General features: G+C 27.5%; 1 protein-coding gene across 2 annotated transcripts in view; it reads right to left on the bottom strand.

The window, feature by feature from the left end:
- Nucleotides 1-5,113: 5,113 nt before the first annotated feature.
- Nucleotides 5,114-17,857, bottom strand: part of LOC112692589 (hemicentin-2-like) — a 475,200-nt gene continuing 462,456 nt past the window's right edge. For both annotated transcript variants that reach the window (XM_025567313.1, XM_025567314.1), the window contains 3 exons: nucleotides 15,117-15,251; nucleotides 11,432-11,645; nucleotides 5,114-5,250 (listed from right to left, as the gene is read on the bottom strand). In XM_025567313.1, the coding sequence (XP_025423098.1) occupies nucleotides 5,147-5,250; nucleotides 11,432-11,645; nucleotides 15,117-15,251 (453 nt within the window). In that variant the 3' untranslated portion in view covers nucleotides 5,114-5,146. The remainder of the gene's footprint in view (nucleotides 5,251-11,431; nucleotides 11,646-15,116; nucleotides 15,252-17,857) is intronic.

The raw sequence follows: 17,857 nt of genomic DNA, 5'->3' as shown, positions 1-17,857 counted from the left end.
CAATGTAAATTATTACGAGATAAATTTTCAACAATAACATAGTACTATATATCATAAATAAAATAATTTATACTAGCATTATGAACATTTTATAATTTATGTAAAATATAAATAAAAGGATGAATTAATTTATATAAATTATTTTGTAATTCGTCTGCATTTTTACACATTTATCTCTCGCATCGGAATTAGATTTTATATTTTCATTGTTTTGAATTTCTATTTTTTACTCTCCGTAACGCTATGTCGACACTTTACATTCACTCCAATCGGTATTTAGATGTATTCCGTTCGACATCGTGCACACGCCGAACAGGTGAATAAATATACAGGTATTTGTTTTCTACACACATAAATCCGTTCAACGAGCTCAAATGGATTGGAATCGTTTATTTTTTAAATCTCCTAGTTGTTTCGTCATAGGTTCTACTGCGTAGTTATCCTGCATGGGAAGGAAATTGAAATAATTTTCTTACCACAACTTAAACGTTGTTAGTATACATGTATATATAATACGAATGTTTGCGCTCGTGTCTACTACTCGAAATAAAAATATTCACAAAACCTTTTAAAATATACAACGCATCGTTCATTTATTTTTATTTTTTCATACTTACACGGGTGTACATGTCCTATTTCTTTTGTTTACCAGGTGACACGTATGTAATGTAGTAAAATACTCCTGCATAAAAAATAAAAAAGACGAAATGCGTAATTTTTACGTCGAAATGATCCATGATTCCGACATTCAGGTGGTACCAAAAAAAAAATTACCGTGCAACCCTACAGCTTAATTTACTGCGGTACACGTAGTTGATGACTACGTTTTCAGCCGTGTATTCGTGCTGATTTCCCGTACTTATGTATACCTACGGTTAGCTATTTTTGATCCTCTTGGATATTGACTGCTCGGCGAAACGAATTGTCACCGTTGATCGAGAACACTGGACCTCGATTTGTTCGGGACCAGTGATCGATATTTTACCTGCACGAATACTGGTCGATTCTTATTTTCACTCAACGACAATATCGTTTTGCTGAACAACATGCGTCGAAAACCTTTTTCAGCCATTCCATAGAATTTATGGCCACGTTCATATATTTGTTCAACCCTTTTGTTTGCGCCATGTGTCAAACATAGGTGGTGCTGAAAATACGCTGAACATTATTGGTTTAAGAATAACATTATACGTTTATTGTTGTTATTATTATTATTATTATGTTCTATTAATTAGAGTTATTGACGGCATATTTTCTTTTTTTTTTTTTGATTTATACTCTGTTGATTTTTTTTGTTATCAATTTAAACTAATGCGTACCTACGTAATAAATTATTAAAATACCCCGTACGTCGTTCAAATGCTATAAGAATAATTTATTTATGTTAAAACACACAACATAATACATCGACATAATTTTTTCAACATATCTATGGTTAAAACCATATCCATTAATTTGCGTTCATTATTATTTTCTCATAAAATTAATCTGTATCGAAAAAGTTATTCAAATTTCAACATAATGTTTTACTTTATTATAATAATTTCTAGTAAGAATATAAAATATATACAGATTTATAACATTATTTAAAATTATTACATAATTATTGATTGATTAATTTGATTAATTTTTATTTTTTAGTTTGCGATGCGAAGGATCAAAATGTTAAAGTAAATATAGCAAATTATTTTTAAAGGTGAGAAATATTTTTTTTACTTAGATCAAAACTATTAACAAATTTTTTTCTTATAGACATTTAAAATGTTGTTTAGTAAATCTCTTCTCTTTATTTATTTATTTTTTTTAAGAAAATATTCATACTTGATATAGGATTTATTCAAATAAAATTTACAAAAAATATGTTTAATAAGTATTAGCTTATAAAATCGTATTTTTTTTACCTTACATTTAAAATATTCTGATTAATTTGTTTAATACTATATAAATATTTCTGAAAACTTTGACAGTGACATATAAATAATTTATATGTAATCAATTATTGTACGTTAGTAATTGGATGATTTTATGTGAATATTGATGTCTTGATTTGTTTATTTTTTTTTTAATGTCGACTAGTTTAGTACTCTTTTTTTGTTAGCGTAGCATCGTTAAACGAATCGCATAAATAACTGACTCACATAAATAAATACGAAATATAGCACAAACAAGAGATCGACCATTGAACCAAAGCTTCGACAACCGTCAATGTTATAAATATGTTACCGTGTGATTAATATTACCGATACCCTTAGAACTGATTAACTGGATTTTCGAGAGTCGTTTAACACAGGCCCGTTATACTAGTACGATGAAATGCATAGGTGATTAAACACGACGGATCAGCTGAAATAAATTGATTGCGAACCATTAAAATAATATCAACATTTTGCGCGTTTGTATGCTTTTTTTTAGGGGAGGGATAATAAAAATAAACGAGTCCTATCATTTCAATGTTTGTGTTATCAAGCCTTTTCAATTCACTATTGTAGTTTTGATTTCGCAAAAATACTACGCCATCCTGTTCGAACCGTTAAAAAATTATTGAACGCGGTATTCCATTTTCAATACCCGTGTGACTGTAACTATCACATAATTCGTCTTGTTTTTCTATCGCCCCGTGTAAACACGCACTAAACTTTGGTGGAATAGTTATTTCCAATCACCCGATCGATACCATCTGTTACCGGCTGGTGTTGGAAATGTTGACATTTTGTCTACGGCCAATTTAATTTCAAATTACATTAGCGGTAAATGGGTAAGCAAAAAGTTTAGCCATTTAGCTGAATAAGGGATCAAGTGTTAAAAATGTACAGTGTCAGAAGCATTGTTATCTAGTGACCTGTGCAGGAGGAGAAATTTTGGAATTGAATAATCGGCTGACCCGGAAAACGGATAAGCGTATATTGTTCCTCTTATTATTCAACTCGTTGCATGGTGTTATGCCAATAGACAACGAGGGCAAGTCTACAGAATTCCCGAAGAAATCTACGGTCGTGAGCTTGAATGAAGACAGGTTAGAAAACGGATGATTGTCTTTCCTCTTATTTTTATCATTGAATTTGTTTGACAATTTTTTAAGCGTTTAATTCGTATTTCTGTGCCGAAATATTCGACGAAATATTTACAACCAACAATGTTCAAACAGTTAACGTGAATCGGATTATTTTGTAAAGTTTACCGATTATTCGCTAGAATGAGGAGTTAAAATAGTCGTTCCGTCGATAAGTACTTTTACAACCATTCTCGATTAATTCATAAGATCTCAAACTTTCCAGAGCGTTAAATTTGATAATTTTATGGTCAAAAATTTCAATACTCTTCTTCGGAGTGGCCATTCGTTCAAATGTGGTTAAATGTTCTTAAAGGAATTACACAGTTTTATTACTGAATTTAATAGAGACGTTTTAATTATGTCACTTTAAAAGGAAACGATAAAATGAATTGTAAAGATATAAAAATAACGAGTGTTCCCATTTGGGTCTTAGTACTGTTATTATTATTTGATAGTCTCTCGTGAGCTATGATTGATAGCGATTTCGAAGTCTTAAGTAACTATGATTAATTTAGTGGTTATAATGAATAGGATGTCAATAATAAGCATAATATCATTAATAAAAATGAATATCTTATCAATTCAAATAACCATCACTATGTTATGGAATAATTATAAATAAAAACAAATCAAAAATGCAAATAAAATACATATGTCGAACTTAATTTATTTTATAATTTATATATATAATATTTAAAAGGACATTCAATTAGTCATTATATATTATAGTTAGAAAATTAATATTTACAGTGGACATATTATTATGTCGTAAGCTTGTATAGTATATGTAACTGCCTTAAAAGGAATACAATTTGACATTACAATGTACAAAAACAAAAAATAAAATACAACATCCAAATGGTATTCATCTTTTATATATCAGGAACTAGTGCATGATAATTTTCTCGTGTATAGTTTAAAAATGACGTTATCGTATTGTTTTTCAATAAAAAAACATAATAGTTTTCTTTTACCGAGAAAATATTCATTTTGAAATTTCCATTAATACACGTTCCTTTGAGCCCCTTTTCTGTAAATTATAATTTACCGTACCCGTTACTTGACTCATAATACAATTTAGTATTTTTTTTAATAAATATTCGATGATGTCATTTTCAAACAATACATTTCATACGGTATTATAATAGTTTTACTAAATATAACCATCAACAAAATATGTTATTTCACAAAACATTTTGATAACACGTATTTATATATTTATAAATATATATAAATCATTATTATAATATAATATATAATAATTATAATAATAATTCTATAAACGTTCAAAAGAACAAAATTGTACAAAGGAAACTACATATTACATGGTAAATATATTATATTGAGATGCATTTTTACAGGTTTTATTTTTCATTTAGCTTTTAATTATGTTTTTTACTATAGTATAATATTAATATAATTTTAAAATTTATAAGGTATCTTATATATAAGGTATCTAATAATGTCACTGATATTGATTTCATTATTTAAATATAAAATTAAAATAAGACGTTTATATTCAAAAATTTGAAAAACAGTTTATTTATGTATTCATATAATGTGAAACAAAAAAGTAGTCTTAATGTAAAAAAAAAAATTATATATACAATATTGATGGTAAGATAAGTTTTTATTGATTTTTATTTAAAGGATTTTATGGTTATTTTTTTTTTTTGTTAAAAGAAATAAGTGTAACCCTGTACAAAGTAACTTATGTGCGATAATTATAACGGAATTTCAATTTTACAAAATAATAGATACTTTTAATTCAGTTTTTTAAAATAATATTGTTTAAATATTGTATTTTATCATATTTGATATATTATAGACACAAACAAATATAATGGTAACCATACTAATAATTTTAAGTATATAAATGTAAGGTAAATAAGTTAATAATATAGTAATTCACTAAACTATAAGTAATAATTTCAATTTTTTTATTTCTTTATTCTGATAAATTATAAACAAAATTAATAAAAAACATTTATATAAATGTTTAACAATAATATTATAATTATACTTTTTACAAAGATTAAAGTACATAATTGTTAAAATGAATTATTATTACCAAAACAATTATATTATTTTCCCTTATCTAACGGATATAACCATTAGCGGTAATGCAACAAACCATAGCATCACTTCAATTCCTGAAGCCGTGGATTTCCGACGTGATATGGCAGCCATAGTATCACCTGTAATTAAAGAATATAATTTATAACGTGGATCATTCTAATTTAACATGCATAGTAAGAATTTTTAAGTTTAAGGATGAAAATCCACAATGAATTTCAAAAAAAAATTATCAGTTTGAATCAGGGACTGGAACTGTTTAAATTTATCGGAATCGGTTCCGGTACTGGTTCTCAGAAAATAAAATAGCTGTTCCGGTTCGGTTCCGGTTGTATGATGAAAATTTATAAAGGTACAGATTCCAGATAATTTCGGGACCGGTTCCTGTTATCATTAAAATATAATATTATTTCTTATTAATAATAAAAAAAAAAAAAGTGAATATACTATAATATACCCTTGCCACTTGTTAGTGTAGTATAGTAGTAAATGAAAAATTATTTTAATATCTATTGCTGACAATCAACAACGTTGCTCCCTACTGATAAAAAATCTGTTATAACTGGTAAAACTAAATCGTTATGTATCAGAATTTAGAAGATAATAAAGTTTTAAATTAAAAATTGCATACGATAAATAGGTTAAAAATAATTAAATTATAAAAAATAGCCTTCACTCCATAGGAGCAGTAGTTAAAAAATATTAAGAATATTCTAAATAATACAATAAACTATGAACTACAATTTACGCTAGCGGGTAGTGTGTCTACCCTATTAATATCATCGCTTTATTTGGAAGATAATATAGATTCCAATTATGGTATATACTGAGAAAAACATTTCTATATAATGTTATTTTGTGATCAATATACACGTAATAAACACTTCAAAAATATAATTTTAAATAGGTAAAGAATAAGAATAATAACTTTGTATAGCTCTAGGTATAAACATAATAAGAATGGATCCCTGATTATTTATAAACAAAGTAGTAACTAAAAATAATCTATGCTAAATAAAACTATTTAATTTTAGAACCTAAAAGAACCTTTATAATTTAAAAATTCCGGTTCGGTTCCGATACTTCATTTATCAAAATAAAGGTTTCGGTTCCGGTATCGGTTCCTATTATTTAAAAGAATCCGGTTCCAGAATCGGTTCTTTTCGGTTCGGTTCCTGTCCCTGGTTTGAATCCTTTGAACGTTCTTTAAAGTAATCTAATTAAAATTGTATTTCGTTATATAATTATAAAAAATAACTATATTTTTATTTAAAATAAAATTAAAACACACATCAATTGCAGTGGTCATCATTATTTTTACTGTATACCCCCTCTGTATGACATTTTTTTTTTGTATACTTTGCAAATAAATAATACAATTAATACACGTTATGACTATTATTTCTTTTTTTTTCGATAACAATGTGTGTAATCCATAATTGGAAACACTTTGTAACTCTGCACATATATATATAATAATTTTAGGCTATTTAATTTCGCGCATGCGCATAACACCCTTTTTTCCAAATTACAGCCCACTTTTTTTTTTGGTTATTATTTTTACAGGAATTTTTTTACAAATTGTAATGGTCAAACCAACTTTCTAAGTTAAAAATTATTAGTGTTATGAATTTTTTAATGTTTAATATTATTTTTTTTAAATTTTTGAACTATTCACAAATTTGATGATTTAAATTATTTTTCCCCTCTATAATATGATAGTAATACTTTTAGTACCTACTTTTGGGAGGATTATTGCTTTATCTTACCTTACTTTTTTCCCATGTAATAATTTGTCTCCCTAGTTAATTAAAAAAAAATAATTTTTTTTTTAATTTTAATTTTTTTAGTTGGTTCAAATTACATTAATTTATCTTATGAATTATTCAAATTGTTCTCCATTATGAATTACGCATGCTTCTGCTTTCCGCAGAAATTCTCAATTTGTTGCAATTGAAATTTGTTCTTCAGTAAGCTGATTATAATGTATACATACCGCATTTATTTTATCTTTCAAATGCATAAGTCTAGTAGGTGAGTCTGCATAGACGACAGTTTTGAGATATCCACACAAAAAGTAGTCTAGTGGTATAAGATCTGGGGATTGAGGTGGCCATTGTATTATTCCATAAGTTCCTATCCAACAATTTTCAAAATTTCCATTTAAATAATTCCTCACAACTGTTGCATTATGTGCTGGGGCTCCATCTTCAGGCAAGAGGAATATCGTGTAGTATGATCGGTAACCCAATCAATAGAAATTCTAGATATCGTCTTCCATTTTAATGTACCATTGTAGAAATAAGGTACCGACAATTTACCTCCAATCAAACAGCACCAAACATTTGTTCCCCTGGCACATTGGTTATTTGTTTCAATAACCAAATGGGGATTTTGACTGTCCCAACACCGATTATTTTGTTTATTTATAATACCATTATTTATAAATTTAGACTCATCTGCCCACAATATGTAATTTAAAATTTTAGTACTGTTTTCTAATTCAGTAATCAGTCAAGAAATAAACATAATCCTACGTTCAGCGTCACCTTAACGTGGTGCAACTATTTCAACTAATATCTAACATTTAAAAATCCATAACTCAGGAAGTTAGTTTAACGATTAAAATTTATAAAAAAAAATACCTGTCAAAATAATTACCAGAACAAAAGGGGGGATTGTCATTAAAAAAAAAAAGTTGTTATGCACATGCGCGAAATTAAATGGCCTAAAATTATTTTAATTTGTGTAATAAGTGTAAGACAAAGTTTGTTAGACATCTAAAAAAAGAAAATTTAAATATATTTAATATGTTCAGAGTTACAAAGTGTTTCTAACTATCGATTACACACTCTATATATGGTATATGCAATATTATATATCATTTATATGTACTTATGTTGATAAAAATATGAAATAATTAGTGAATATTTTAAAATGAATACGAAATCCCAATATATAAATTATAACCTATGCATTCATATATTGTGCATTTAAATAAATAATAAAATAATTAAGTAGTATAGTAAACCACCTTATTATTATGGTCTGATTTTGAAATTAAAAATATTTTTTACATATGGTTTCATAGTAATGTGTTAGATTATGCGAACGTAAATTCAACAATGAGAACCAATTAGAATACCTAGGCTACAAATAAAATTTATTGTACTTCGTCATAAAGAATGAAGTATGAAATTTATAATAATAATATATAAGTACACGTATGTTGTTTTTAATTAATGTTAATTAATTTTTTTTATTCCTCCTATGATTTTTTCAGATAATTAAATTTAACAATAAACCTTTTATATCTAAAGGCATCATATACGTATAAGATCATTAATATTTATTATAGTCGCACAATATAATGAAATAAATATCAGAATGTTATTTTTTTTTGATGATAGTTGTTCAAGAATCCGTACTGGTAAAAAAAAACTACCATTTTGCGACCGTAAAAAATGTTAAGGTAGTCACAAATATGTAATCGCAGTGGCAACGAATTAATAACCAGCGTTCGCAAGACTCGTTGCGATCACAAATATCGGTCGATACGCGATCGAACCCGGTACTGACGTGACGCGTTTACGAGTCAGTTGCGCGCGGCGTTGTGATCGATATCGGTACGTGTTCGGGCGCATGTAAATTTCGTTCAAATTTAACTACATGTAAAGAAACATACATGTAAATTCCGTCCATAAAAAAATGGTAGTTAATAAACACAACCTACATATATCTTATGTTTACAAATGTCTAATACTAAAAGTGTATTTCCACGTTATGGTTCTATAAATTGACCCATAATAGCATATAAGACCCTAGGACGTATATTGAATACAATTTATAATATTTCTATCTGATATTTCCAATTATAAGATCCACATTATGTGGAAAAGCTGATAAGATATGACATTGTTTTATATTATACAATATATTTATATTATACAATTTGTATATTTTACAACAATTGTCGTCTGAGATATGAGTGTTTCGTGTTCGTTCGAACATTTTGTGACTTCCAAAACTATAACACGCCGCATTGCGAACTGTACGGTCGCATCGTACAGTCATGGGGAACGCTTAGTTTAAAAATATTTATTTTTCCAGGCGAAATTTATAAATCTATTTTTGTATCTGCATATTTTTGCGGGCGGAATTCATCATAGACATTTTAACCTATTCGTTTCGGACGGAATTTACAATACCCCACGCATTCGGTGTTCAACGCGCACGTTGTCACACGTGCACCGCGCGCGCCGTTACGCATAATCACGGGTATGGGTTGCAAATAGAGTCTAAACATTGGGGATGTTGAAATCTCTGAAAATAAAATCGAATTTAATGGTATTTTACTGTAATAATATATATAAATAATATAATAGATTATATAGATCTGAAGAAAAAAAAACAAGAGTGCTACATTTGAACTCGGGGGTGCTAAAAACCCTATTGTGTCAATGACTGTGAGGCATTTTTGACGCGCATCGTCGTTACAATTTCGCTCGGCTGAAACGGACAACCCCATTTGGAATAGTCTGATTTTTTTCCCGATGGCATTTCGCACGCGGCCGCGGATTCGGGATGTGTCGCGTCTTCGTTTCCGGACGTTTCATGGTACTCGCCCGGAGCGAATCCATTGTTACGCAGCCCGAAATCACCTACGCATGCCAACCCATGTATTCTATCATCACACGAGTTCGATAAGACCAATGTCTAAAATGTGTCGTTTTGATGCGTACGAACAAAAAATACCGTCGTGAAAACTGTACGCGGAAAGAACTCACAGCCACTTGGATAGTTTCTAGATTCCGTTTCTTAGATGATCCATATGTGTTCTTATAGCATTCCGCATCCGTTAGAATCCGACCCTGGTTGTGAAAATATATTTCAAGCGATCCCGGTCACGTTAGGATAACGTGATGCAATGTTAAATTTAGAGAACAAATCGAATGCACATCGTGCTTAACGTGCACGATATTAATGTTGGGAAATATTCGATGTACATCGGTGACTTTTTAATGTACGTATAGATATGAATACTTATCGAACTAATAACAATAATTTTACTCTTTACTTTCTATAAATAAGACAGCTCTATAAAATTAGGCACTCAAGATTTTTCATTAACGTAAGTTTATGATAAAAAAAATAATATATATATATATATATATTACAGGAATGTGACACTTGAAAAATATTACAATATAAAAAGTTATTGATGTGCATGAATAATATAGTGAGGCATCAAGTACAAAAAAAAAAAAAAAAACTACATTGTGGGTTATAACCTAATATTGGGTCGTAAAAATACAAAGCTTAATAATATTTTCTTAGATTTCGTCAAAAATCCACACTGAATTGTACACCACATCAGCAGAGAAATTAAAGGCTTAGGCTTAGGTTATCCTTTGCTCGTGTCGTGTAATATTTTGCAATATTTTCGTTGTATTTGGCCAATCCACGAGGAAAATATCACCCTCGTTGATTGATTCCGGACTCGTATTAGATTCTGGGTTCAGGCTATTGATACATACTTTTATTTATTTATGAAACTGTATATGCTTTATTGAAGACATTTCATCCCTCTATCGCACTACAGTGGTGTTTTATTACGGTACAGGTCATATTGGATCGATCCAATTATGATGAGAATGACAGAATACTGATATTTATTACGTTGAATGTCTATCTTTTTACATTGTTATTTCCAGTTAATTTCATTGAAAAATCGATATTATTATCGATATGCTCTCTAGTGATATTAGCTGAGAAGTATAACAATAGTATACGAACTTGTTGAATTGCGATTTCAGTACTTTATTTTTAGTTCAGTAATTGTTCACATAAACACTGATTTTATTTTAGGTTTTTTACGAACCGTTTACAATTAAAATGCAAAATCACAAAGTACATTCAATGAATAAAATTAAAATTTTTTTTATTACAGATTTAAGTTAAATTATACTCGTGATTAAACTTATTAAATTATACAATAATATTTATTTAATGTATTATTTAACTATGCATAATTATTTATATTTCAAATTATTATATTTTTGATTTGAAACATAGAGTAACTGGATAAAGGCAACAATTTTCCCAAAGTGGATTAGAGTAAATATGTATTTTGCAGACGATAAGGGATTTAAAAAGGAAAATAATTAGATTGATGATTAGTGTCAGATGGGAAAAAAAAATAAACATTATCAAGTTTGATGATTAAATTAATAGCAAATTATGTATCTATATATAACAAAATTTTTAAAATGTTGGAATTTTAAATCTTGTGATTTAACTTACCTTCGGAAACAAAAACATAAACATAAGCGGGTTCTGCGTTTGCAGCTTGACATGTGTAATTGCCACTATCGGTGTCAATGACATCATGTATGGTCAGCCTGCTGGAACTACGGCCTCCCTTTTCTGAGTTGACTACAATACCGCCTCTGCTATTGTCATAGTTGATCATCTTTTCATTATGATACCAGAACACATATTGTGGAGGTTGAGGACTCTGAAATAAAAATTGTTGATACGTAAAATTAAAATTACTTCTAAGAAAAAAAAAATACCAATAGTTTATTTTTGTTTAACGTATAAATATGGATAATAATAAATATAGGTTAAAATAATGGAAGAAAATAAGAAAACCGTATATGGAAAATTACAGTACATTTATGGTTAAATTTAATATTAAAATCTATTAATTTATGTAACTGTTAAAAAATTTAAAAGTATTTTTAGTATGTATTCTACATTAATATAATTCAAAAATTGAAGTATGATAATCCTAGTATGAATGAGGAACAATATATTTATGTAGCACAATTTATATGATACTGTAAAACATTTTTTGTTTTTTATTTTTATTTTGCTGAATTATACTAAATCTCCTTTCCTTGCTAACATCGAGTTTAACAAATTTGTTAAATTTATTTTTGAATGCTAAGTGGATGCTATTTACTATTTATTGTTTTTACATAGTATATTATATAGATGTATGTTGAACGTTATTATTTTGCGGGTAGTAAAACTAGTTTTATATATTACTATTCCTAATTATTTTTTTTCAAGCTTCGTATTGTGGATTTGATTTTAAAAATGTAATTATTTGATACACTTCAATGGTTTATTTCAACAGGTTTATACTTGTTTGAATTGGACTATATAGTAAGAATAAATGAATCATTGGCATATGAAAATCAGCTTCAAAATGGTAATATAAATAAAACCATTGATGATGTATTCAATAAATATTAATAAATAATATTAAAATTCATTATTATTACCAATTACATAATTGCATATAATAATTGATGAAATAATTTGGTAACACGGCGTATTGGTTATGCGATTTCGGTACATTTTTGTGACATTATTTCTTCAGTTTTACGAAATGATTTTACAAAATGAAAATGTAAAATTTAATAATATATTATTGATTTAATTTATTAAGCTCACCATACTAATATAAAAATAATAATTTTTCTTAACTTTATAAAATTATTGAAAAATATTTTACTTAATTTATAACTTAATAAACGTCAATTATATATAACTAACTGACCTGACACGGTGTTGACCGTATGTTAGTTTATTTTTTAGCATTTTCGTAGGCCGTGTGTCAGTGTTTAATTTTTATAGCACTAATAGCTGACCCGACAAACGCTGTTTTATCATATAAATTATTTTAGAGAATATTTTGCTAAAAAAAAAAAAAAAATAACTAATTTAGTATAGGTGTGTAAGGATGTGATATATAAGTGGAAGAGATATAGAATTCTGTGAACGGTGACGAAATATGAAAATGAAAAATATCAAGCATTTATTTTTTTAATTATTTATGAAAATTGATCCTTTAAAATTATATATATCACTAACTATGACAATATTAGTAAAAAACAATATCAATCCCTCAATGCAACAGAGTGTAAAATATTTTTTGTTATCCTATCTTTCTCCAACACAAACAAATTGGATGGTTCGAGAGTACGCCACATATAATTGTCCGAGTGAAAAACATGATGTGCACAAATCTAAGCCAGAGACAGACATCGTTTGGCCTTGAGACTTACTGATAGTCATTGCAAATGCCAATTTAATTGGAAATTGAAGACTTTAAATTGTATTGGTACATCTGTGAGTATAATAGGGATTTGCGGTAATAATATATTTTCACCTCAGAATTTTCCATTTAAAATGAAGGCTTCGATAATACTTTTCGTTATTTTTTTAATGACTTATCGCGTGCCGTTGCACAACCGTGGTGAGTTTATATTACGAAACAAAATAACCGGAGATCCAACCTTCAGTTGTAAATTATGCACTGGCTTGCCTGGTAAATCTAATGAGTTTAAAAACTCTGTTGGATATTTTACAGCTTCAGTAGCATCACAAACTGTATCAATAGATTTGTATGACACAAAGTATCCTGGTAACAAATGTTGTATCTTGAGATTCAATTCGTTGACGTCCACATTTTTTGCTGCTAAAATTGCTCTTTCTGCTACCCACTCGTGATTTGTGTATTGTCTGTGTACATTGAGAAATATCTGGTCAATAAGAGCATCTTGCGAATCAATGATTGTGCAGAAATTGGTCGGTAATTGTATGTGTTCCGTTTCATCTGTAGTAACTTTCCCATCACCGATATCCGATATCTAACAATTATATTGAGAATCTTCTGTACGCAGCTTTTTTTGATTAAATCGTAAGTATCGTAATCGTTCGCTCTCTATCTTTACATACATATTGACCATAAATTGTTGACAAAGCTCACGACATCGTAGAATAACGTTGTTCTTATCGCATTTAATCATCAACTGTTATGCATAATAATCCTTTAAACTAATATTCTTGTTTATTTTAGTACCTGATGCGGGATATTGTTGTTTGATATTTATGTAATACCCGTCATTTAATACCAAAAATAAAAATTACAGTTTTTAAATAGGTTTTAATAGTTATTTAATAGTATCATTTAATAATTAATTTTCAATTGCGCAGTTTTTGACCGGGTCAAAAATTATTAAATTAAACTACGATTTATTAAACAATAGCATTTAGGAGTATAGAAAATAGATAAAAATCTATTTGCAGACCTATCAAATGTATATACAAAATTCATTAAAATCGATCAAGCCGTTTTGGAAGGGTCTGGTAACAAACACTGTGACACAAGACTTATATATATAGATTAGATTCATTGATTACTTATATTTATAGGATGTAAATATTATTATTAAAGCACCTCCATATAGACTACATTAGTTGTTCTTTCGTTTAGGGAATAACTAGTCTTGTAGATGAACTAACTCTCGAGCGTACCACATAAAACTGCCCATGTGTAAAGCAGTCATCACTCAAATTAATCCCTGCTATCATTAAATATATAATATATATATATTATATAGTAGCTTTATAAAATGTAAACAAACTTTTAAAAAACCTTTTTTAGCCCCTTAGAGTACGAATTTTGAAAAATCCTTTCTTAGTACTCCCTACATTGCTTCAGGAACCTCTGTACAAAATTTCAAGTCTCTAGACCCAGCAGTTCTATCTGGGCGTTGATGAGTGAATAGGAACAGTCTCCTATATGTAAATAGATAAATATATAAATAGGTTATAAGTAAAAATAAATAAATGCTGGATTATTATTATATTTATAATTTACGATCAACTTGAAATTATAAATTCATCGTCAAGTATGTACAAATTCAATTAAATCGTGACTAGTCAAAATTACAAAGTATTTATGCGTAAAAATACTCCAGGCTAAGCATTTATTAATTTCTATATATAAACTATTTATTTTTCTACGATTTACGAGCATTGATCATTTACTAAATTTTATTTTATTTTTATTATTCTATTACGAACAATGTATTGCGAGTTGTTTTATTCGATATAGCATCATGTTGTTTGAGATATCATAACGTTATCAGATATTTCAATTTATTTTACATTGAATACAATAGACACTTACTTTTTCGATGATGCAAAGAAGATTTATTATGCTCCCCATATCCACATGGAGTTCACTTGGCCCATCGATGTGGACTTCTGGAACAACGATGTGAAGATTGATAAATGATGACATTATCCCAGTTCCAGTGGATATCTGGAAAAGCCAATACATTTTCTAATAATTCATGTTCAGATATTTGAGAGATAAACATATTTATTTGAAAAAAATACTAGTTATACAATAATAATTTCTGTCTACAACTATACATATGTAATTCACCTAACCGGAAACGGTCGTAGTCGTAGATTTGTATGTACATAAAATATATATATATATATATATATATATATATATAGAATGTCTCAATTCAATTTCAAAAATGTGTGTTAAAAGATTAACTAACTGAAAAATAAGATATATATTAGGTATGTATAATGTATTATTTATTTTTAATTTAAATTTAATTTAATTTTAAATTTTAATTAATTTTAATAGTTTTGTTAGCGAATTACTGACAATTGATGATTATCTATTTTTATTTATTAATTTATATATTACTGTGTGAAGCTTTGTTGTCAGCATGTATAGATATTTGCATTTACAGTTTCGTGATTTCGTGAATTGGTAGTAAAACTATGCATTGAAAAATGTTAACTACGGATGAGCTCAGATTCCGATCTGACACCGAAGGATCATACATTTTAGTATATTTAATAAGGAATAACTGTAATAAAAGATAGTCACAAATGACGCAAATTGGAAAAAATAAATTAGCTATACTTTGTTTATATTTACAATGCCTAGATAATAATAAATTAACAATAAGTTATTATTAAGAAAATAATATACTACTTAAGTGCAATATTACTTTTGACATATTATCCAATAACGTTTTTTTTTTTTTTTTAAAATTCGAAATGTGTACCAAAAAATATATTTCTTTATTAATTGAATAGATCCAATTTAATTTTATACTTTCACGAAGTTTTTTGAATAAAAATGTTAGAGTATTATACTAGTATTATATATATAGTAGTATTATATAGTCAATACGAGTAAATATGTTTTATACTAGAATTTGTATTGCATCGATTATATTCGATTTGAAAGATTGTGTTAAAATATATTAGTAGATTATATAGTTTTTGGAGGAGAGTAAACGGGGCTATTTCAATTTTTATAAACGTTGTTACATAATGTTCATATTCGTGTGGTTTAAATGTTAGACAACGATTTTTTTCGTCCGTCCGTAAAATATTTGTGATTGAAAATATTCTTTTTATTACTGCATTTGTACACAAAGGTACAGTGAATGTATATTTCCTTTTAGGCATTTTAAAAAAAACAATAAAAGTGATAATACTAACGACTCACATTAATTTAAATAAAAATAACTGATACACAGTGGCTATGACACAAGATCGTTGCAATGTACACACGTTACTGCACGACTATGTTCGATTTTTCGATTAATATAACTAATATACCTATTATAACGAATATCATTGATTATGAATAGTACTGTATATTGGTAAACTATTCATATTTAATATCGATTTCGTTAGAAGTCAGGCACATGAGTTTGTAGTACATATATATACTATATGACAAGTCTTAATTTTTTTCTTTTACTCTCGGTTTACAATTTGTATGGAAGAAACGGGATTAAAACGAGACCCTATTCTAAAAATGGAACAAAATGCCCCATTCAAAGATTTTCACGATAACGGGACATAATGATAAAAAAAGGACAATCCTATTTTAAACGGGACGTATGGTCACCCTAGTGTACACCAAATTAACATTAAATGTGAAAAAAATTGTTTACACGAAATAAAAATATTGATATTTAAAATAATGAAATATAAATTGTATCGTTTTAAACTTATGTATTAAGGAATTCTAATTAAAATAAAACTATCATATACATAGATTATATTAAAAATATTTTCGTTTAACATTATCTTTATTATTGTATGCTGTATCACAATACATTAAAATATATGAATAGTGAGCCATCATAATACATGAAGGTTGAGAAAAATTTAAAATTAATATACTCTTATTTTGTAAAATAATTATATAAATAACATAAAATTATATTAAATATTTATATATTACAAAATCAAATACATAAAAATATAATTTTTATAGCATTTTTAGCCAATGCTAAGTACATTTGAGTACGGACGAACGGAATATTACTTCGTCGTAATATTGGTACTATCCGGATATAGTCAGATATTTTAAACTCCGAATAAAATCAATTCAGATATTCGTAATCCGAATCCAATTACGTATATTGTTTACACGCGCATGTATCTAATATTCAAATATTTTTATTAATATAATATTCATAAAATGTACTCAAAAATATTTAGGACATAAATGGTTACGCACATATTAAAAGAAGTATTAACTCTGTAAAAATTATGGTAAGTACTAACAAAATGTATATTAGATAATTAACAGGGCATAATAATAAATGTATAGATATTATATTAGACAATAAACAACAAAGTTGATAAAAACAGTTGTACGTTGAAAAATGGGTATATTAAATCATAAATATTAATTTATTTTTCTTTAAGAAAACCAGAGTGGAAACATTTTTCTCATTTAATTTTTGCGTTTTGATATAAAAATGTTCCTGGCTGTAGAAAAAAATTTAAATTAATACAATCGCTAAATTCGTGATTATGATTGGACTTTAAGCGTTGGTATACGCGAGCAGTATGATTGTGATATTTGATTTACAA

This window comes from Sipha flava, unplaced genomic scaffold, assembly GCF_003268045.1.
Source record: "Sipha flava isolate LNK unplaced genomic scaffold, YSA_version1 75_pilon_pilon, whole genome shotgun sequence".
In the NCBI taxonomy this organism is placed as follows: Eukaryota; Metazoa; Arthropoda; class Insecta; order Hemiptera; family Aphididae; genus Sipha; species Sipha flava.
This window is presented reverse-complemented; position numbering and strand designations above follow the sequence as displayed.